Source organism: Herpailurus yagouaroundi, unplaced genomic scaffold (genome assembly GCF_014898765.1).
Source record: "Herpailurus yagouaroundi ecotype Mexico unplaced genomic scaffold, PumYag 100, whole genome shotgun sequence".
Taxonomy (NCBI): domain Eukaryota; kingdom Metazoa; phylum Chordata; class Mammalia; order Carnivora; family Felidae; genus Herpailurus; species Herpailurus yagouaroundi.
In genome coordinates this window covers 42,008,908-42,031,209 of record NW_024412391.1, presented here as the reverse complement: position 1 = coordinate 42,031,209, position 22,302 = coordinate 42,008,908, and the positions used below count along the sequence as shown (strand labels likewise).

The following is a 22,302-nucleotide window of genomic DNA, read 5'->3' as shown; positions in this document are numbered from 1 at the left end:
ATGGGTCCTGTTTCCACCAAGTGGAATGGAAATTTGCTAAGCACTATAGTGAAATAGGATCATGCCTGGCAAATCATGAGGGTTGACTGCAAACACAGAGGAAGAGTTTCACTCCTCCCCCTCTTTCACACTGGCATTAAGGCTTCAGATAAGGCAAGAAAAATGGTCAGCCATAGGGAAGGTCTGCCCCCCATAATAGAAGATGATCCGGCCAGAGATATTTTCTCATTTTTTCTGATCACCTGTCTTCTCAGGGCCTGTCTTTTCTTATCGGGTGTAAATGATTTGTTTGCAGCATTTCTAAAATGGCTCTAAGAAGATCGATAGGAATGTGGTGAGGAAAGAGAATATAATTTTACTTCCCTCCCTTCGCTAAAGGCTGCATATTCTCATATTGTGTGTGCTTCCTGCCAGTTTGGTAATAATTAATGCATAGTGTGTATTTAATCTGCAGAAACTTAGCAAGAAATAAGTGCATTTAATCATTGTTTACATGGTCCTAAAGCATTTTTTTCAATGTTTTATTTATTTTTGAGAGGGAGAGAATGGGGAAGGGCCAGAGAGAGAGAGAGAGAGAGAAGGATACACAGAATCCGAAGCAGGCTGCAGGCTCCAAGCTGTCAGCACAGAGCCCGATGCGGGGCTCAAACCCATGAACCATGAGATCATGACCTGAGCTGAACGAAGTAGGATGCTTAGCCGACTGAGCCCCCCAGGCGCCCCAATCCTAAAACATTTTAATATTCTAGTGTTTAGTCATCAAACCTCTGCAATAAAGAAAACATGTTGTTTGACGGAATTAGGTAATTTAAATGTTCCTCTTGTAATTTTTTAGAACAGGAACTGTTGCTTTTCACGAAATGAATATCTTTCTTGAGGAATCGAATGGCAGTGTTCTCTGGTTTCTTTCTTTTTGGATTCTCAGAGCCCTCACTATCCAGACTGTTCACTTCTCCTTCAGTGTCTCCTTCCATGTGGCGATAATTCGCTTTTTATGTCCTAACCTGATCAGACTATAAACTCCTTGAAGGTAAAGCGTCACCTTCCATATTTCTTTATTTCTCAAAGTGCCTAAATCCGTAGCTTGTCAGGCGGTTGTAACCAGATTTTATGTATTTAATCACATATGATGATCTGATCCATTGCCTATTAAAATAATGAGTTCCACCTCGTTTTATTTTCATATCGTAAACTCATCTTGAAATGTAGTATGTTTGCCAATCTCTTTTCTAGGATGACCCTGGCTTTATTCAGCCCAGTGATCTATGGTAAAATTCTTCATCCGTGGGCTCTGGAGCTATGAGCTGGCCTGGGTATGATACCAGAAAAGCCTGATTTGAACCAATGTTACTTAATTGAATGAGCTTCATCCAGTGCACAGGGTCAGACTGGGTAATTTCTGTGCGAGGATAATCGGGATTTGTTACCACTCAGAGAATCTTCCACAACTGGAGAACATAAGAGAGAGAGAATGGCCCCTCTTAGGTGGATGTTTATATACTTATTATAATTAATAAAGGGTTAATGAAGTTGGCCTTTCTGAAACTTTGTTTTTGGAATTTAATTTTGGTCATTAATTGACCTTCAGGAGACAAACTCATGTTCTTGGATGTTGTGTATGTATGTTGTATATGTATTCTTGGATTTGTGTGTGTATGAAAAACAAAGGAGTCGATTTAGTATCTAGGACGTGTCATTTAAGTTCTTAGGAACCCATAATTGCAGGCCTGTGGCATGCATATTATATAAAGAAAAGAAAAATAGCCCCCTAAACTTTGAGGCCTTGCTTAGGCTCAGAATACATCAAAAAAAGTAAACAGGGGGAGTGTTGGTGATGTTATTACCAGTTTTATTTTTAGAAGAACCAAGAGCTCAGATGAGAGCTTGCTTGCATTAAGTCACTTTAGAAGTGCTGTATGGTATAGCCTGGGAAGTTTATTACAGATGTGAAATTATGCAGTACGTATCAAGGGTAAATGTTTATTCATTTTCTAAATTTAACCCACCAACATGTAAATGCTGCATTTGGAAGTGAATGTACTGCTTTGGCTTACGGATTTGAAAGTCCCCCTACACTGCCATGTGGAACGGAGGTGGGGACACTGGAAGGGTGTCCAAGCTCCCGCCTCACCTTTGGGCCACCTATTTGATTCTACTAAAAGGTGGAGTCAAAACTCCCTATAAAAATACAGACTTTAGTCCTGGTCAGGTCTTGTTTCAGGGTGGGTTCGCCTTTCCTATAGTCCAGGAGATGCTAACAGAGATCAGGATCAAGGAAGGGCCTGAAGGATTTAACCAGAGGAAACCATGTTACTGGAGCCTGAGGAGAGGAGAAAGATCCACAGGAGAGGGGCCCAGACAGTGGTAGTGGTGGAGGGTCATATCTGCTGTCTGCACTGAAGTACCAGAACAGGGAGAGAACCAGAATAAATGTCCCAGTATGTCTCTTCACCCTCTTTCCCACTTCCTGCCCAAGCCTCCCATTAGCTAAACCCAGTTAGAAGCCCGAGGCAAGAGAGTCTGAGTGATCGAGTTCCTAGACCTTAACCTCCCCCCACACATCCACACTGAGAAGACCCCTGGGAGACATAGGGACCACTCCTGTCAGAGAGTCCGTTCTTCCTTTCAAGATCGGGGTTACCAACACAGTGATTTCTCGTTGGATTGGCTGAGGGATAGGGAATACAAGGAATGGCAGAAAGACAAGAAGCGAAATGTCTCCTTCAGAGACCAGAATTGGGGTAGAGGGTTGGCTTGTATGACCTGACAAAAATTACGAATGGTAATTTATGATTTATGGATTTATAATATAAATTTATAAAATTTATATACATTCATAAAATTTTGTAATTTGTGGATAGGATTTATACCCATAAGAAGGAGAAAATGAACAAAGAGCCACAGGGAGTCATAGTCAGGAATGCTTGCAAGGGAGTGAGGCTCTCCAGAGTCTCTTGGCCTCTCGCCATCTGGGCTCTCTGGGGCAAATTTCTCCTTGAGACTCTATTTGCCCATGTTTAAAGTATTAATAAGGATCATGCCTACCCCATGTTGTTCTTGGAAGGCTGAATGAAAAGGTAATTGTAAAGTTCTTGGCCTGGGACATAGTCAGCACTCCGGAAATACAGCTGCTAGCTGCTAATCCAAATTACAGAGAGGAAGGCTCAATCTTGGCTTGTGGTCCTGTCCCGGAAGATGTCCTTCCTTCTGCACCAGGAGGTCAGAATGTGGGTGAGGAAGGGCATGAGATATTTATGTTTATTAAAAGGAAGCATGGTCTGCCATTAGGTGAGAAGCACCCCTTCTCCCCGTCCTCCTTAGCGCTGAGTGAGGGGCTTGCTTATCTCTCAGATGGTGGTCACCTGTGGGGCTGGGAAGTAGGAAGTAGAGAAAGTAACTACAGAACGATGCTAGGCTCCTACCTGATCAGGGCTGGGTCCAGGGTGCACAGAGCAACACCAGAACAGGGGAAGCACACCCAGGGTGTGTGTCCACATTCTTCATTACCTTCCCCCGCTGGGTCCTGACCCCGCTCTTTTCTGAGCCCGTGGCCTCCTGTTGAAAGGTGTCCCGGGGCCCTGCCCAGAATCTTATTCTGAGAAAATGCCCACTCTTGGGAGAAGAGACGGCAGGGTCAGTGGGAGAGATACAAGCAGCTAAGAGCAGATCCAGAGGAAATTGGAGCCTCTTGGGAAAAAAGAATGCAATAGAAGAATCTAAAGATGGAACTGGGCCCTTTAAGTTAGCTGGCTTTCCATTATGTTTGCAGTTTTTAAAATAAAAACTGAAAGCAAGTTGGCCGAACATAATGGCACTTGCAGATTTGGGAATTAGGAGCAGAATTTTGCTCTAAATTTGTGAAACCATGGCATAGTTTCATACTGAACACGTTCTATTCCTACCACTAGCGTTTTCCTGGCTGATTTCTTCTCCAGCCCCAGACTTCTTTCTGGTTTTCCAATTTATGCCCCTCTTGCCCTCCCCACCCCACCCACAAGCCAGCAGCTGAAGAGACAGTGCCTTTGTAGCCGAAATCTCTGGATTTTCAGCAGTGATGGTTAAGAGTCAAGGATGAGATGGGCGTGTGTGAGCTCGAGAAAGGACCGGATGATGCTGCTGTGCTCTGGGCTGGCAGTCCTTGACATTTTGAAGATTACCGGGCCCTTGACAATCAGATTTGACCACCCCGCTTCTAAGATTCACACATGTCTGAAAAGCCATATGATAAATACACTTATTCTCAGAGTGACTATTTCACCATCCAAGAGGAGTGTAGGAAATTCTGACTGATTGAGTTATGGCGATTTGACATCCCCAAACTACTATGGTGAGGAATTAGAAACATTCTTCTGGTAATTCTACTGGGAAAGAAATGGTTTTAGAAAATGTCCATCAGATTTTCCACATATGTGTCTCCCCAGAGTGGAGATTAAGGTCAAAGGACTAGAGTGGAGTGAAAAAGTCAAATGCAGAAATATGTCTCTGTGTGTATACAGGAAGCCCATGCTTGGGGGGAACTGTATGCATATTGTTTGTATTGTGTTTATTTATTTATTTTTTTAAAACACATGATTGCTCTCTTTTTTTTTAATGTTTATTTTTATTTTTTTATTTTTATTAAAAATTTTTTTTAACGTTTATTTATTTTTGAGACAGAGAGAGACAGAGCATGAACGGGGGAGGGTCAGAGAGAGAGGGAGACACAGAATCAGAAACAGGCTCCAGGCTCTCAGCGGTCAGCACAGAGCCCGACGCGGGGCTCGAACTCACGGACCGCGAGATCATGACCTGAGCCGAAGTCGGATGCTTAACCGACTGAGCCACCCAGGCGCCCCTTAATGTTAATTTTTGAGAGAGAGACAGAACGTGAGCAGGGCGGGGCAGAGAGAGAGAGAGAGAGGCACAGACCCAAAGCAGGTTCCAGGCTCTGAGCTCTTTGCACAGAGCCCAATGCAGGGCTCAAACTCGTCAACCGTGAGATCATGACCTGAGCCAAAGTCGGATGCTCAACCGACTGAGCCACCCAGGCGCCCCGTGTTTGTATTGCGTTTAAAAGGCACTATTGACACCTTGAGTCATGTGCTATGTATGAGAGATAAGTCATCTTAATCAGTGGATACCTGTAACATACTGTGAGTGTAATAGCTTTGAAAATATTGGTGATACTAAATTCATTTAGAAAGGTATCGGAAATTCCGTAGTAAAAATCTCAGTGGTGGTCAAGATGAGAGTATACCTTCTTTCTGGAATTACCTATTCAATGCAGCGGGGTGCTCACAGGAGTGTGACAATGAAGTCGCTCCAGCGTCCTCGTCACTATGGAAGCACATGAGGAAAGCCTATTACGGTGTAACTGATGACTTCTGAAAATAGAACCAATTCCTAAGAAGCCAAAGGTTGCATATGAAAAACCTACAGGCAGCTCCTGCTGTAGGCTGAGCCTCTTGACCTGGCAAATTATTACTAGCTCGGTACAAGTGGTCTGTTAGCACGCAGAGGAACACCCGCTTCCTGCCAGGGGATGCAAGTCCCTGGACGTGGGAAGCTCCCACCAACCGCTTGGACCCAGACGCTGGAGATAAAGGATCTTTCGCTGCGTTAATTAGGGGCTCCAAATCTCGTCATTTCTGGCTGCTTTCTTTGCTTTTTCCTTTGCCAGTTTTTGAGCTCTGACAGCCAAATCCTAGCTGCACTAGTTAGTGGTCTGTATCCGAGGCAGGTAAGGCGCTCGGCAAATCCTGGCTAGGAAGGAGACTTCCAATATGCTCAATGGTTGTGGTCCTTTTAAATCCTGTCAGCCAGCTTGTGACGGGTCACGTGTGCACGGAGAACCGTGAAGACGATTTGCCTCACTTGAACCTTGCACTGAAAATGCAGTACTGCTGGCTAGAATAGATGTCCCTAAGGAGAATCGGATTTTTTCTCCCCTCTACTTTGGTAGGGGCCACTCAGTCAATCAAATAAGCATTAACTGAGCGCCTGCTGTATACAAACCTCTGCTTCGGGAGGCGCTAAAGAGGAAGAAGTTGCAGGGGAGCCCTGGGGTTTGGGGACAGTGGGGTGGCTTTCCACTGGGACTCACACCTCAATTCCATGCCACCAAAAGCCAGGGGACACTCACTCGGAGTAATCATGGTGGGGGTTCTGCCTTGAGCAGCGGGGGTTCTAGACCTAGAAGACAACAGGAGGCAGGTTGCCCTTGAAGAATTTTCCTGTGACCCTCTCCTTGCCTCTTAATGGATTGCAAGCATCCTTTCCACCCAAAGTCTGCCCGTCCCTCTTGTATTTGCCCATGCCTTACAGGCGGGGAAAGATGGCTTTTGTTAAGGCACAGACTCCCGGTGGAAATGACTAACTAGATTTTGTGAGAAAACACCTCTTTGTCAGAAATGCTCAACACACAAGCCAAGAAGTCTCCATCCTTTCCAGGATGCCTGAAGTGAAACCCGTGTCCCAATCATTCCCTTTGACCTCTACCTCCCTTGCCTTCCCCATAACACTGAGTCTAGCAAACTCCTACTCATCCTTCACCGCCTGCTCCAGCGCCCCCTTCCCTGTGAGGCCTTCCTCATCACTTTCACTCACTGCGACCAGGGGCCTGGCTCCTTCCTTTGGGCGCCCATGGCACTTGCACACATCCATCCTCTAGACGCCTTTCAACGATATTCCCTCTAGAAGCGGGGGGCTGCTGGACGAAGGGAGAGAAATTTGTCTTAACTCATCGGTGCCGACCCAGCACCTAACCGGGGCTCGGGAAACGAGCGGCGGGTCAGGAAGTTGACAAATGATCTTCCGTAAAGGCACCGGTGTGTAAATACACTATTCCTCCCTACGACAGTGCCGCTGAAAATAGGTAAACAGAGGTTACAAGTGCCGACAGCCTGAGACAGGAGGGTGACATTAAGGAAAGACGTGTTGGCCATGTTTGCTTTCTGCTTCTGGGAGCAGGAGCAGGAACTGTCGCATACTGTGATTAGGAAGACAGACGCGGCGCTGTACAAACAGCAAGAGGATATGACCCTCCCGCCAGCACGTGGTGCAGCCGCCCAAGTGCCCGTGAAGCCCAAGCGGCAGGGAGATAACGGCGGGGGCCCGGAAGGGGAGGGGGGGGGAGGGTCTATTCTTCTGGCTCCGTTACGTAACGTAAACACTTTCTCCTTCAGGGATCATCGGGACCACTTGTTGTTTGCCTTAGTCTTCACCCGCTCATTAGAGACCTGCCACCCACCCTGCCTCGGCGGCGACAGGAAGGCTCTCCTTCCTGCACGCACGTGTTCACGCCCTGGGCCCGCGAGTGATAAATGCATGCAAACTACCGCGGAGTGTCACGTCGGGCTTTAAATGAGCATCTTGCGGGGGGCAGGGGGGGCGGGTGGGGGGGATCGGCTCCACTGACAGAGGCCCCCGCTCTCGCTTGCCCTTCCCGGACGTTGCATTTGCGCTTCCTGTGCTGTTTTCGTTGCTTTGCTTTGCCGAGGGGCCGGTGAGATGTCTCAAGTGCCGCGCGCGCGTGCGTGCGTGCGTGCGTGCGTGTGTGTGTGTGTGTGTGTGTGAGAGATCAGTGATAAGACACCGCAGAGCACTGAAAGCCAGGCGAGAAGCGAAACTTGAGGCTCCCGTTCTCAGGGGGCTTCCAGTATCAGCCAACCGACCACAGCCCCTCTAGACAACCTGCCCGGGCCTCATTTGTTGAGGCTTGCCTTGCAGTAGCGTTTACGTTGGTTATAAATGAAGACAGAATTAATACAGTCTTGGATCTAAGGAAACAGGTTTTAACGTTGTGAGGCAAATGTGTTTCATTCTTGTGCTCAACTGCGGTAGGTCAGCCTTCCCAAGGTGACCACTGAGGAAGCATAGTATTATTTTTGTGGGGTACAAATATGGTGGCCAACTTTGGGCAAGATACAGCCCTTTGGGTCCTCAGGTTCCCTATCTGCAAAATGGGATGATAATGTCCACCTTACGGGGGCCGTGTGGAAATCCTGTGTTCTAATATTTATGAAGGCCTGCACTGTAGCAGGGCTCAGTTGGAGAAGCAGGGTTTTATCGTGGAGGAAGTACGGTTTTCGGAGCTGAACATACCTAGGTGGGAATACGCAGCTCTACTAATTAGCCATGTGATTCTGAATATCCTCACTATTCTTCAGTTTACTCACCAATACAGTAGAACTGATAATACCTAATTTATAAGCTTGTTATGAATGTGAAGTAAGACTGCACAGGAAACACCCAAGAACATGGCGTAAAGAAAGCCTGTCAATAGAGGTTAGGATATTTTCATCTGCATTGATGATATATCCCCAAAATTACCTTTCAGAAAGGAGGGTGTCATCTTAAATTTTATTTTATACCAAATCTCTCATACTGTAGGGTTTCTCTCTCAATTACTTTATTTTGAACGCCCAGCTACTTTCTGGAAAAGACACAATAGACCTGGAATTACCAGAATCAATGATAGTTTTACCCCTTGTAGAGGTCACTTAATGAAATCCTTTTTATTTCATTTTTTAATTTTTTTTAACGTTTATTTATTTTTGAGACAGAGCATGAACGGGGGAGGGTCAGAGAGAGGGAGACACAGAATCTGAAACAGGCTCCAGGCTCTGAGCTGTCAGCACAGAGCCCGACGCGGGGCTCGAACTCACGGACCGCGAGATCATGACCTGAGCCGAAGTCGGCCGCTTAACTGACTGAGCCACCCAGGCGCCCCTAAAGGTCACTTTAAAAAGCAGCATGGCCACCTGCAGGATGACTGAAAAGCCAGCTAGTTGCTCTCATGTCACGCGAACGCATGGATGGGACTGAGATGTCCAGGGCCACATGGTACATGGACTTTTGCAGTTTTTGCTCTGAAAGGGCTAAAGAAAAAACAGTATGATGCGCTTTGGGGAAAAAGATGTCAAAAAGTGCCAAAGATACACACAGAGAATTTAAATAGACATTCCGTAAAATGTGAATTGACGAAGGTGGTGTCTCTAAATTTGTGGATTATTTTATACCTGATTTTAAATATGCATGTATGCCTGATTTAATAATTAAATGTTATGAGTAGCTACCTGATAACTTTACTGATATCTCTACACGTTTAAATATTCAGAAACTTTGGGGGGGGATCTTCTCATTAGGGAAATGGAGGCTGCCTTCTGCTGCAGGTTGCTTAAGGCCCAATATTTAGCAGACCTATTCTAAGTAAGCAGAAATGAAAATAAAGTAGGCATGGGCTACAGTGTCACCTTTATTGCTAGGGGCAGACGAAACGGTTGTTAGCTAGCGGACCTGCTAACCACTGAACCCCAGCATTAAGCAGGCTCACCTGTGCCCAGGTACTGCGGAGCTAGACCTCCAGGAAGGCAGGTATCCACCGCCAGGGTCGTGCTCCCAAGGGCTGGCGTAAAAACCAAGAGACAGATCGTTTCTGTCTCCCCACGACACGATACAGGCTCAGGTAGAGGCCAGGAATTCACTTACTGAGGGTCCTTCACAGGCTAGGATTGGAGAAGGAGCCTCCCTCACTGACATGGTATATTGGGGCATACAGTATATATATACTCCTTTAGACTAACCTTCACCACTTCTCCAAGGCAAGGGATAACCAATGCTAAGGTTATTCCATAGCATGTGAAGGGTCCTCTTGTGCCCTCAGGGCAGGAAAGATATGGTCATCAGAACTGTTGGCATCAGCATGCTGCTTTTGACCCTCTAGGTCAACCGAACAGCTCTGATCAGAGAAGCCAGGAGTGGAGAGATTGCAGATGCTTCATGACTGAGAATTTAAGCAGTCCTGGAAATGTCTACCAGGAGAGCTTTCATAGGACTTTCTAGAGCAACCTCTGTCTTTTCAGTTGAGAGAACTAAGGCCAGTCTGGGAAGGGGTCGGGGAGCAGCTACAAATCACCCAGGAAACAGAGTTTCCAGATTTTCTGTATGACAACATTTCCATAGTTTATTTCAATTAGTTGTTTAATGTTTGCCTTCCTTGCTGGACTGAAGGCACCCGGAAAGCGGGGACTGGGCTTGTCTTGCTCACGGCTGCATCTTTATCATAAAACACAGTGCCTGCTACATGCGTATTTGCTCAAGGGATGGATGGATAGATGGGTGGGTGGGTGGATGGATGGGGAGTGTGTGGAGAGATGACTTAAGAAAATTGTAAAAATTAGAGATAACGTATATAAGGGACCCACCTCAGAACCTGGAATGTACCAGGCGCTTAAAGATTCCTTTCCAGGTTTGGTGGGAGACCTCTCTCCTTCTTCTGTCCCTGCACTAGGACTCCCTCTATTTGACTCCAAATATGGGATGGCCAAGAAATCTTTCTTTCCTACCCAGTAGCAGCATTGCCAAGACCATGATTTATGAGAAGCTTTCATGAGCATTTAGTCTGTCGCTGCCCCACAACCATTAGATATCTGAAGAGACGCAAACGCCCACAGTGAACTCAAAGAAAGATATTGTTGCAACAGGAGAACAAAGTGGCTCTTCTGAATGGTAGGAGTAGAGCTGGCCGGCGGTAGAGCTAACTTGTCTTCTCTATGGAAGAAGCCTTCTTCAGGAAGGAGAGGAATAAAAGAATAATTGTCAAGAGATAACCGAGTGTAGTAATCTCTTTTTCTTGTCCGTTCCAACAACGCTTTTTGGTCTAATCTTGCTACGTAACATGCCACTTTTCTACCTTGCGCTATGGTTACCTGCACATGTGGCCAGGAGCTGCGTGCCCAGCAGGCAGGCAGTTTGTGTTTGTAGAATGAATGAACGATGTCTTTATTTCATCTCCTAGCTGATTCCTTGTGGTTAGCTTCTGCATCTTGCCTTTATATCCACCCCAGTGCCTAGTACGGTATTTTGTGCCAACTAGGCTGTAAGCTGTAGGTAAATATTTGTTGGATGAATAAATGAATGCCCAAAAGGGCTTCTGGAGGAAAGCCAAGAAGACATTCCTCTGATGAAAAGAATTTGTAAAGAGGCAGGCAGATGCTGGAAGGGAGAATGTCAGGGCGGGGGCCAGAGGAGGAGAGACAGGCCTCTAGGCTGAATGGAGGTCGTGGGTGTGGGGGTTGTCTCTAAAGAAATAGCAGAGGAGGAATGATAAAGGAGGAAATTATCCACCAGGAAAGCAGCTCCATCATGCTGGGAGGAAACAGCATTTTTGTAGAAACATAGGGCGAGGAAGTAGGGAGAGGGCCCCGAGAGAGAAGGGAGAGTTGGGATGAGGCGAGCGGTTCGGCAGGAGGTAATGACAATGATATCCAAATTACAGCTCCTGTGTCTTTTACTTCCCTTGACCCTCGTCACTCCCCCCCTCCCACCCACACACACACACACCCCTTACTGGAAAGAGATGTTCACCTCCATATCACTGCCATACCACCCAGAAGAGGTATGCACACTCACAAGTTCTATTTATCTTCTTTCCTTCACCCTTCATCTCACTTACTCCCTCTCACCTACCCACACTCTACTGCAAGGTCATCAGAACCCCCCTCCCTTGTTCCTGAAGCAATGGGTCCTCAAGCTTATCTTGCTCAAACAGCTCCTGATACTACTGGCCACTTCTCCCTTTCTAATTGTTTCTGGCCTTGCCTTTCATGTCAGCCCATCTTGTGGTTTCTCCCTATCTCTCTGGTCTCTGTCATGCCCCTTTCACTCTCATGCTTTAACTGTTGGTGCTCCTTGGGGCTTCCATCAAAGGCCTTCTTTCCTCCCTCTGAATGCTCATCCGACGTCATGTCATCCACTTTAGCGGCCATCTGCATGTTGTGGTTTCCATTTCTAGATCCCCAGCCCAGTTCTCTCTTCTGAACTCCAAGCCTCCTAGATATGTTTACTTGGCTGTCCTATGGATGTCTCTTTCCAACAGGGAAAAGCCAAATGCATCGCCATCTGCTAAACCTGCTTCTTCTCCCGCCCGCCCTATTTCTGTGAATGGCATCACTATCCGTCCAGTTGCTTATGCCAAAACCATTTGTCTTCCTCTGCCCAACCCCAGCGTGGTTTTCTCTCCTTTCCTTCTCTGTCCACATCCAGTTCATCACCAAGTCCTGTGGATTCTCTACCTTTTTGATGCCTTTTGAACCCACCCCATTTTCTTCATCTCCACTGCCACCATTCAAGTTCAGACCACCAATGTCACCTGCCCCACTTACTGCCTAGCTCCATGATTCCCCCCCGCTTATCTTCTCTCCCTGCCATCTTCTCTTCCTCCAGTCCTGTTTCACACTGCAACTGGAGTGATCTTCTTAAAGTGCAAAATGGATGCTGTGTCTTCCCTGCTTGTATTTCCCCTTCCCTCTGGAACAAAAGTAAGCCCTTAGCATGGTTTTAAAAGCCTTTAATTATCTGGTGCCTACTTATCTCTCTAATTTCTAGTTACTCTGAAACATGCACACGCACGTGCACACACACACCATAGTCTGTATATTTGGCCAGCAGGCTGAACCACTTCTAGCTGTCAATGTCATGTTCTGCTTTGCCTCTGGTCCTGCCAGGCCCTACCTTGGTCTGTGAGTCATACTCCATGAGCCCATTTGTCCAAAAAGGCACTCCTTGCCGTTGGCTACTGTAGTAGAGATCTGGGTGATAGAACATCTCTTTGACTAGGCTTAATGTGCCATTGTACCAGAAGTTAGTTATGCTTCCTTTAGTCTTTGGAGGCTGTAAGCCTTGATGGTAGATTCTAGTCCCCTGGGACTACTCTTGAAGGAGCCCTGGACAGCACTGCTCAAGGCCAGAGGTAACTGGCCAAGGCATGGGGAATGCCTACCCCCACTCAGCCTTCCCAAGATTGGGAAATTCTGCCATGGACACCCCTCCTATACATCACCTGCCTCTTTATTTGTTGTATCCCTTGACAGAATGCAAGGTTTGAGTCAGGGAACAATGTCTGTCTTCCACTTACCCACTCTATATTAAGAATCTGTATATCCTGGGATACAACATTGGGGGCCATTCCTGTTGTACTGTCTGTGCCTGCCAAGGGATGAGTTGTGGCTGAACTCAGCCTGGACTCCCCTCACCATGTGCTCTGGCGCGGGGGCTCTGCCTCCCAGAGCAAGCATCTTCCTCACACAAAGGTGCTATCTGATTGCCAAGCCATTGCCAAGCCAGATTGAAAAGGGTGCCTTTTTCTAATTCACAAAAGGTACTCAATAGGCTAATGGTGATCCAGGCATCAGAGAACAAGATATGTGAGGCTCTTGCTCTCACAGCACTGTCTAAACAAAGAAATATATAAGCACTCAGTAAAAATAATTCAGATGGTGAAAAGACCGCAAGGAAGACAGCATTAGATAAGATGGTCCAGGAAGACATCGCTGAAGAGCCAGAACATTTAAGCTGAGATCCAGATGGTAATGAGGCCAACCATGGGGAAATCAGAAGGAAGAGACAGTGTGAGATCTTTAAGACTGCAATGATCTTGATGGACTCAAGGATTGAAAGGAAGGCCAGAGTGGCTGAGGTATAGTGAGCAAGAGGGGACGACCAGGGAGAGGTGGCCAGGGGCCAGATCATACAGAGCTTTGTAAGCCTACTTGCCTTGTTCACTGAGGTGTCCCCACGGCCTGGCTCATTGTATGTGTTCATTAAATACCTGTTGAATGAAAGAATCTCATCATGCCTCTGTATACAGAATAAGTGCCCAGAACAGAAGCTCTGTGTGGCCCCAGTGCCCTCTAGTGACCACAGACTCCAGCCCAAGGCCCTTCGTAGCTTCATCGTCTTCAGAAAAATCTCAGCTTAGTCGTGTCCTTGGGGCCCAGCCAAGTTTCTGGAATTTGTCTTACTAACTTATTACTTTCTGTTAGTTTCTGGAATTTGTCTTATTAATTATTCTCTGCAAGGAGGACTAAATCAGCTACAAAAATCCCTGACGTATGATCCACCGTGAGATGCACCCAGGCCTCCATTCTCTACCCAAGCAGCAGTTTTAAAAGAGAATACAAGGCTGCCTGATTTCTCAGGGGGACGCAGGGAACCTGTATAGATGGCAGGCATTAGAACACATTTTTGTATTCCCTAGCCAGTGTGACAACAAGAAATCTCTGTAGCAGCCTTCACATCTCAATGTGTTGTAGCAGTTAGGACGATCTCTAGGTCATTGTGCAGCCCAGGGATGGCACCTTTGGCTGGAATGCCTGACGAGCCACAGGCTACACACTCTGGCTTGCACATAACCTCTGAAGACCCGAGCTTGGGCATAGGGTGTGTGTCAAGGGCGTATTGCAGCATGTGCACAAAGGTGACATAGTACTCCTCCTGTCATTGTTCAGTTTCATTTGAATCCCACCCATTCTGGGCCCATTAAGCTAATCACCCAACAGATTTGCAACTGTGATCTCATTTCGAGGCCATCCCATGTCTGATTGAAGAACCCGTTTTCCACCCAACTTCCCTGGGAAAAAAAAAAAAAGTCACCAACTGCAGCCCATTTGCAAATGTGTGCATTAATAAATCAAAAGTGACAGCAGAGACCTGGCCCTTCTGGGACAGGGGATGGCAGAAGGAGGGGCCAATCCTTTCACCCCCCGTCTCCAAATGACCCCCCGCCCCAAGCTGCAATAATTTATGCAGCTTTGGTTGAAGTATCCTTAAGGATGGGTCATCTCCAGCTTTCTTGGTAGATCATTCTCTAAATTGGTGAATCTTTCACTGCTCACATTTTCCAAAGGCCCCGCATGTGTTTCTCTTGTTGATCTAGTCATATACCACTGAGCCCACCGAAGGAATCTGGCTCTCCTTGATGTTTACAGGTATTTCCTCTTTAGTTGTCACTTACTCGAGTGTAGCACCTGGCGTTCTCTAATTTTTCTTCATTAATCAGTCCCCAAATTCCTTTACACTTGCTCCTCAGGTGATTCCATCCAGTCAATGTATTTCTGGAGCTGAAAATGCCTGGAAGAGTAGAGCCTTCCAGCCACCGCCATCAACATGAATGGGATTAGCGCGTTTCTACCTTACTCCGTGGCCATATGTTTCCACGGGTTCATGCCCAGGATCATTCTGTGCTTCTGTGTGCTTCCCTGCCAATACATGTTTAGGCTTATCTCTGTGTTTTCTAATTGAGTCTTGAATGCACAAAATGAAAACCTATGTTGACAATAGCTAGTGTTGGTGAAGGTGTGGGGACACAGGCATTTTTCCATACACTGTTGAGAGTTCCACCTTCTGAAGCCCATTTTAACAGCTTTTTTTTAAGTTTTTTTTTTTTTTTTTTAACGTTTATTTATTTTTGAGAGAGAAAGACAGAGCATGAGTGGGGAAGGGGCGGAGAGAGAGAGGGAGGCACAGAATCTGACACCGGCTCCAGGCCCTGAGCTGTCAGCAGAGAGCCCGACGCGGGGCTCAAACTCGGAAACGGCGAGATCATGACCTGAGCTGAAGTCGGTGGCTTAACTGACTGAGCCACCCAGGCGCCCCCCATTTTAACAGCTTTTCAGACAAAACATATGCAGATCCTTCAGCCAGCATTTAACATATGTATCATTGCAGCTTTGTTTATAGTAACAGAAAATTGAAAATAGCCTAAATAGTCATCAGTTGGAAACTGTTACATTAATGAATTAAATGCATTTGGGTATGCTCATGGAACGGAGACCAAGCCATAGTTCAAAAAATTAGGACCTTACAGATCTCTGTGTGCTGACATAGAAAAATGCCTAAGGAATGTCATTAAGGTCAAAAGCAAATTGCAGAACAGTAGATAGGATAAGAGACCATTTTTATAAATTTTTATTCTAGCCACTTACAGGACAAAATCTAGGCAGAGTCACATCAATGGATTAAGGGTACTTTTTCTGAGTAGGAGGCTTTCTAAGATACACATTTTTTATTTGTTGAAACTTTTCTGTTTTTCACAAGTGTGTATTCCTTTTAAGTTTAGTAGAAACAGTAGTGATCTTAAATTATTTTTGTGATGCTCTTGGTCTAGAGAGGTATCTTTTTATGAGGGCTCTCTATTGCCCCTGTTGTCCTTGCCCTGGGTCTCAGACATAGTAGACCTTTCCACATGCCGACACCGGGATTCTTCCTCCTTCCCCCAAAGCTCAGGATGGCGGTGCTACTCTTCAAAGCTTTAGTTACTTGAGGACATAAGTTTTCTTGATCACTTCCAAGTTTTAACGTGCACCTCCAGGCCCCTTTAACCAGCTTTGCTTTGCTTTTTGTTTACTATGTTTGGATTCTCTATAGATGATTTCCTTTGAGTGGTCTTGTTACCTATTTTTGTACGATTTTGATCATTTTCTAAGCATCTATATCTTTTTTCTCTCCCTCTGCCCCGCCCCTTCTTTAATGAGAGGAGATACCTGTTTCCTGACCTGCTTAAAATTGCTCATTAATCTTTATTTCACACAATTTTTAACAGAGGGCCAAGGGGATTGGGCACAGCCTTTTGCTACAGAAGCTCTTGTCTTGTTTCTTTTGCCCTCGGTCTTTGCTCTTCCTGGACTAAAACTGTGCAGGCTACCTATGTAATTGTAAGAATTTTATTAAGAATTATATTAAGAATTGGGTCTTTTTACTTATACTTTGTGTTCAGGGTGGTGATTTATTTAGACAGCATGTTAAAAAAGAGAAACCACCAGGGTGCACCTGGCTGGCTCAGTTGGTGAAGCATGCAACTCTTGATCTCAGGGTTATGAGTTCAAGCCCCATGTTGGGTATAGAGATTACGTAAGAAAAAAATCGTAAAAAGAAGAGAGAAACCATTAAGCACTCCCATGAATTTATTTCTTATTAATTTAAATTTTTATACAAGCAGCATGAACAGAAAATTAGAAAATGCAGGTAAGCCAATGAAGAGAAAAACAGAAGCTGCCTAAATTTTCACTCTCAGGTATAGCGACTATTTAATAATTGGTTCTATAGCCTTATAGATAACTTCTATGCAGATAAATCTTTTCTAAAAATGGGATTAAATTTGATAAATTATTTTATAACCTGATTTAATACTTCACGTAGCATAAATATTTGTCTACGTCATTAAGGAAAGAAAATAATAGGAAGCATAGAATTTACTACATGCCAGGCGCTAGATTAAGTGTTTCATACATATTAGCCTCACAACATGCTATATGTTGGGTAGCATGATTACTCCCATTTTATAGATAAAACAGCTGAGGCACAGAGAGATGAGGTAAATTGCCTAAGGTCATATAGCTATAATAAATGACAGTACTAGGTCTGGAACCTAGACTACCGCTAGCTGCAGAGGCCGTGCTCTGGACCACAAAGCTCTGACCCACACTGTTATTTTCCATGGCTATGTTATATGATAATTTACCTAACCACTTCCTTCTTTCTGGGCTTTTGGATCCACTGTTGTACACAAAACAGCAATGAAAACCTCGTTCATATATTCATCTTTGTATGTGTGCTCATTTACTACCCCAGGCTAAATCCCCACGGATAGAGTTGCTGGCTGGGTCCAGGAGTTGGGATACCTATTAGTCAGTATTTTAAGCAATATATTTCCTATGTCTCTTTTGACCCTTATAAATTCATTGTTCTTTTCCAAAAGCATACACCTGTCTTTTGGATTCAGCGATAGTTTGTTTTTTTTCCTTAAACATGAAGCTTCTTCTCTTCTACTTCCTCTCCCTTCCTTCTGCATCATGCCCATTTCTCAAAAATGTTTCACAAAGTAATACACTTTCCCAAAGCCTTAGGCTTTATGTTGTCAGCACTTCCAGTACCTTCCACCTCCTACACTGTAACTCTTCGATGGGGTCAGGTACACAGATGAAATACTGCCCGCCCTTTGGCTTGATGTCAGTCCTTCATATGGCTATTTTTTTTTCCTTTTCCCTGCTTTATTACGTCTTTCCAGATTCACAAGAATTGAAGTAGCAAACCTGCTTCACGGCATGTTTTTTTTTCTGGACTCAATACATGCAAATGAGGGTGGGCTGCCTGGCAAGGATGACTGATGTGTTCGAAGCCTGGAAGACAGAGTTTCCTGCTCTCATCCCACCTTGGCCTCCACTCCTTGTATGACCTTGAGAAAGCCACTTAATCATTCTGCGTTTCATTTTCCTCATTTGGCAAATGAGGAGGGTGAACTAAATGACCTAGAAAACCTATTCCCGGTTTGAAAAAAAAAAAAAAAAGTGTCAGGCTATCCCAGAGTAAAGTAGAGCGTTGAGAAATATTGTTTGAAACTGGGGCGAATGTGCAAGTTGGTGGAGCAGCGTTGGAGGCCGCTAAAGATTTGTTTCAACGTATTAAAAATATTTTGTGCCTTGTCTCTTAACCAAGGTTTCCTAACAGTGTGCTTTAGTGGTTTCTGAAACATGTCTCTAAGACCAAGGTAATTATAGTTGTTCCACTGAAGCATGACAAATGGCCTCTCACTTTGAATTCTTTAATGGGAAAGAAAAACCTTCCATGACAACAGCACTGGAACTTAATTACAGGCTCCAGATCCAGGGGCAAGACTAGAGATGGCCATGGCTGGGGTCAAGGGACAGAAGACAGCCTGGGAAGAACCGGGACAGGGCAATGTAACAATGACAACATCAGTGGAGCTACATCCAGAACTTGCTATTTGCCAGGCGCTGTCACAAGAACTTGAGATGTGGGGGTCTCATTCAGTTCCCACAGTGACCCTAAGAGATAGGTTATGAGGTAGGCACTTTGACTTCTTCTCTTTTACAGCGATGAGTATTGGCAGGCTTAAAGAATTTAAGTAACCCGATTCAAGTTATTCAGCCAGTCGTTGTGGGAGGTAAAATTTGAACCTTGAGGCTTCTCGGACGTCACACAGGCTTTTTGAATATGTGTTACATGCCAGGCACCCTTCTCAGGCCTGGAGATGCACCAGTGAATGAAGTTCCTGCTTGTATGGAGTTGGGCTATTCGTGGGATGAGCCCAGTAATAACAAGCCAACAAATTGATAAATAATTTCAGGTGGCAATAAATGCGATGAAGGAGAGTGCCGAGAGCTAGGGGTAGGCTACTTTACACAAGATTGTCAGGGGAGGCCCCCGGGAGGTGACCTGTGAGCCAAGCCCTACATAATGGAGGAAGTCAGCCATGCAAAGATGTATCCGAAAGCATTTTATGTGGACCATCCACAAGAGCAGTGGCTGGGGGCTCGGAAGAGCATGGCTTGCTCTGGGAACAGAGAGAAAGTTAGCCTTTCTGGGGGAGTGTAGAAGGGCAAAATGTCTGCAGAGATGTCAAAGAGGTGGACAGGCACCAGATGACCCAAGACCTTGAAGGCCACAGCAAGAGGTTTGTATCTCTTATTCCAAATGCAGAAGGAAGACACTGCAGAATGTCCAGCAGGGGCGTATTGTGATCTCCGGTCTCTGTAGGGGGCCTTCTTCACTTCTCCATAATACCGCTAACGCGAACAACTGGCAAGGGGTAGATTGTTTCTGTAGCAGGCAGGGCAGTCTCAGCGAAAGTTATCAAGTTGGGAGTCAGTGTTTCAGATGAAACAAAATTCTGGGTTTTTCACGAAACAGCCAGATTGTGATGGACAGGGAGGGATCCTTGAGTCTAAGCTTTTGACTTCAGTCAAGAAGACCGTAGGAGACCCAAGGAGAGCATCTGAGCTATCCTTAAAACCTGCGTAAAGGAGATTCCTTCTCTTTGGGGACCTTCCCTTAATAGGCAGAGACTGTCATTCTAGGCACTGAACATTCTTGACCACTTCTTGGTCTGGGGATTGTGCTCTCGCGTCAGAGAACAAATCTCATCCAGAAGAGTAAGACGTTAGAGCTTCGTTGTAGATGACATCTCGGAGATTTACATTTCTATTCGATCTGGTCACCCTGGTGATCTAGTGGTGAGGATTCAACACTCTGTATGCAATCTTGTGTGTGTGTGCGTGTGTGTATGTGTGTGTGTGTTTATCTTTGAAAAATATTTTTGAAAATGCCCTCAACATTTTAACATACAGGACCTGGCTTTTCTGGTGAGGTGGCATTGTATGGATGTTTCTATTTTATTATAAACTCAGCAACTTGATTTATCTTATTTGGGTGCTTTTTATAAACAAATACCCCTTACAATTTAATTCATTGAAACTTAATAAAATTTAATTAATTTAATACAATTTAATTCATTAAAATTGGTTTCTGTCATATATAGAGTGAAATTAGTGGCTTGTTTGGGTTAAAAGCTCACTATTCTAAGATATTGTTCTACTTTGGCAAAACTATTAAGAATGTCACTTTTATCAGCAAACCAAGTTTGAATAAGAACACAAACCATTATTAATGCACTGTATTTGTGTGTGCACTTACGTGGCTGATTATTCATAGATAGGTTCCTGGCAATGTGGGCCTAAGGATACAGATTTATGTGAATGAAAACTACATTCAGAGGCATTTGGTTGCCTCTGTGATCAGGTGGGCCCCAGAGAGCAAGACATTAATTGTGAAAGAATTTAATTTAAGCTACACAACTGTAATTAAGTAGGATTTGGGGAAGTTCACCACTCTTGAGTTAGTTTTTATATAAATAGCGTATTTGTTTCTCAGGAAAAATTCTCAAACTATCTCCATGCATGAGGTTAGAGAATTTCTGGTCCTTGGCATGAAACTCGTTGGTGACAGTAGCATAAGGACAAGGGCAGTGGGAGGATGGCTGTGTGATACCTTGGGGGTGCAGGATGGCAAGAACAGTTTCCTCGTAAAAGGTGCCGAATTCGAGGACTCTTAATGTTCCCTCCAGCTCAGTGTTCTGTGATTTGAGGGAAAGGATTCTCCCCTCTGGCTGCTTAAGTTACCGATGTTTTACCAAGGCCTTAGCTACATGCTCAGGAAGGCTGTAATAACTCCATCACAATTATAAATTCAGCTGTCAGCACTGGGATTATTGAATCGACTGAACAAGTGGATTTTTCTCCCATTGTCTGTTTTCTAGATTGATGAATAACAATTTCATCCTCTCCATTTTATTGTAACTCTTTCACTCTGACACTTTGGATTGCTGAGAGGTGTTCTAGAAATTTCCTAAGTCACACACTGGAATAAATTCAAGGAGATAATGCGATTCCAATTGAATCATCAGTGTCTCTGCTGTCAGACCCAGTCATTTTAGGAGTTCAGTTGGTTGAGTTGCACAACTTCCCAGATTTAATATTACATACTTGCCCCTTTACGTCTTGCCCTCAAGTCTTAATAAATGGGCTAAAGGTCTGATGGGAAACTGTGAGATAAATTATATGTTTATTATGCCAAGTTAAGTAAATACTCTTTGAAAGGATTACTGGAGGGTACAATCAAGTTAATTGCTTTAAAAATCTTTTTTGATTTACTGGGCTCTATGAAAATGGTTAAGCAATTGATTTCTGTCATGGTAAGTGATCTAAAGAGAGTGCTGTTGGGTCCACAAGGGTTGCCATGTACATTTCCTCCCTCATGGCTGGAACTGTCCCATAAATGAGCAGAGAGGGCCCCCTGGGACCAGAATGCAAGTACTACTGACAGACTGTTGTTCCTCCGAAGGAGACACATGTTGACAGTTTGACGTTCAGGCTGACAGATTGATTTTTTTTCCCTTTTTTATTCTAGATGCTGAAGAATACCAGCCTCCAATATGGAAATCGTACTGTGAGTATTTGAAATGAGAATCTCTTCAGATGTCTTCAGTAGGCCTGCCTTTTGAACAATTCTTGCCTTTGATTTAATGAACACAAGCAGTCCCGCATCACAGCACTGAAAACCCAAATCTTGCTTTTTCCGCTAAGGAAGAAGTCACGGTGAACTGCACAGCCCTCTCCCTTGGCCAGGACCCTCAAGAGCAGGCTGCCTGTGACCTACTTCAGGAATGCTTAGAAAAAAAGAGATATACATTATGACTCCCCCACCTTTTGGGTTGGGGCTTTCCTTTCCTTTTTTTTTTTTTTCACATTTTTTTTAAGGTTTATTCATTTCTCAGAGACAGAGCATGAGTGGGGGAGAGGCAGAGAGAGAGAGAGAGAGAGAGAGAGAGAGAGAGAGAATCTGAAACAGGCTTCAGGCTCTGAGCTGTCAGCCCAGATCCCGATGCGGGGCTCGACCTCATGGACCACGAGATCATGACCTGAGCCAAAGTCGGACGCCCAACCGACCGAGCCCCTTTCCTTTCCCTTTTTGCAGAGTTGCTCAGCAAGGATGAATGTGTTGACTTCCATGAAGTACATTCTTCGCTGATCATCCTATAGTTGTAGTATCATATGACATTTACCGCAAAGAATATTAACAGATGGCAAAGAACTGTTTGGGCACTACAGGTGATGCCTTTGAAACAGAGGTCATATCTGGTCATCAGTCAACAGTTCAGTTCCCTTCATGAAGGCAGGCAGTTGTCAT

General features: G+C 45.0%; 1 protein-coding gene across 1 annotated transcript in view; it reads left to right on the top strand.

Annotated features, from left to right (window-relative positions):
• CHN2 (chimerin 2) overlaps positions 1-22,302 on the top strand; it is a 301,731-nt gene that overhangs the window by 131,719 nt on the left and 147,710 nt on the right. The window contains exon 2 of the mRNA XM_040472363.1: positions 21,523-21,561. Coding sequence (XP_040328297.1) covers positions 21,523-21,561 — 39 coding nt within the window. The remainder of the gene's footprint in view (positions 1-21,522; positions 21,562-22,302) is intronic.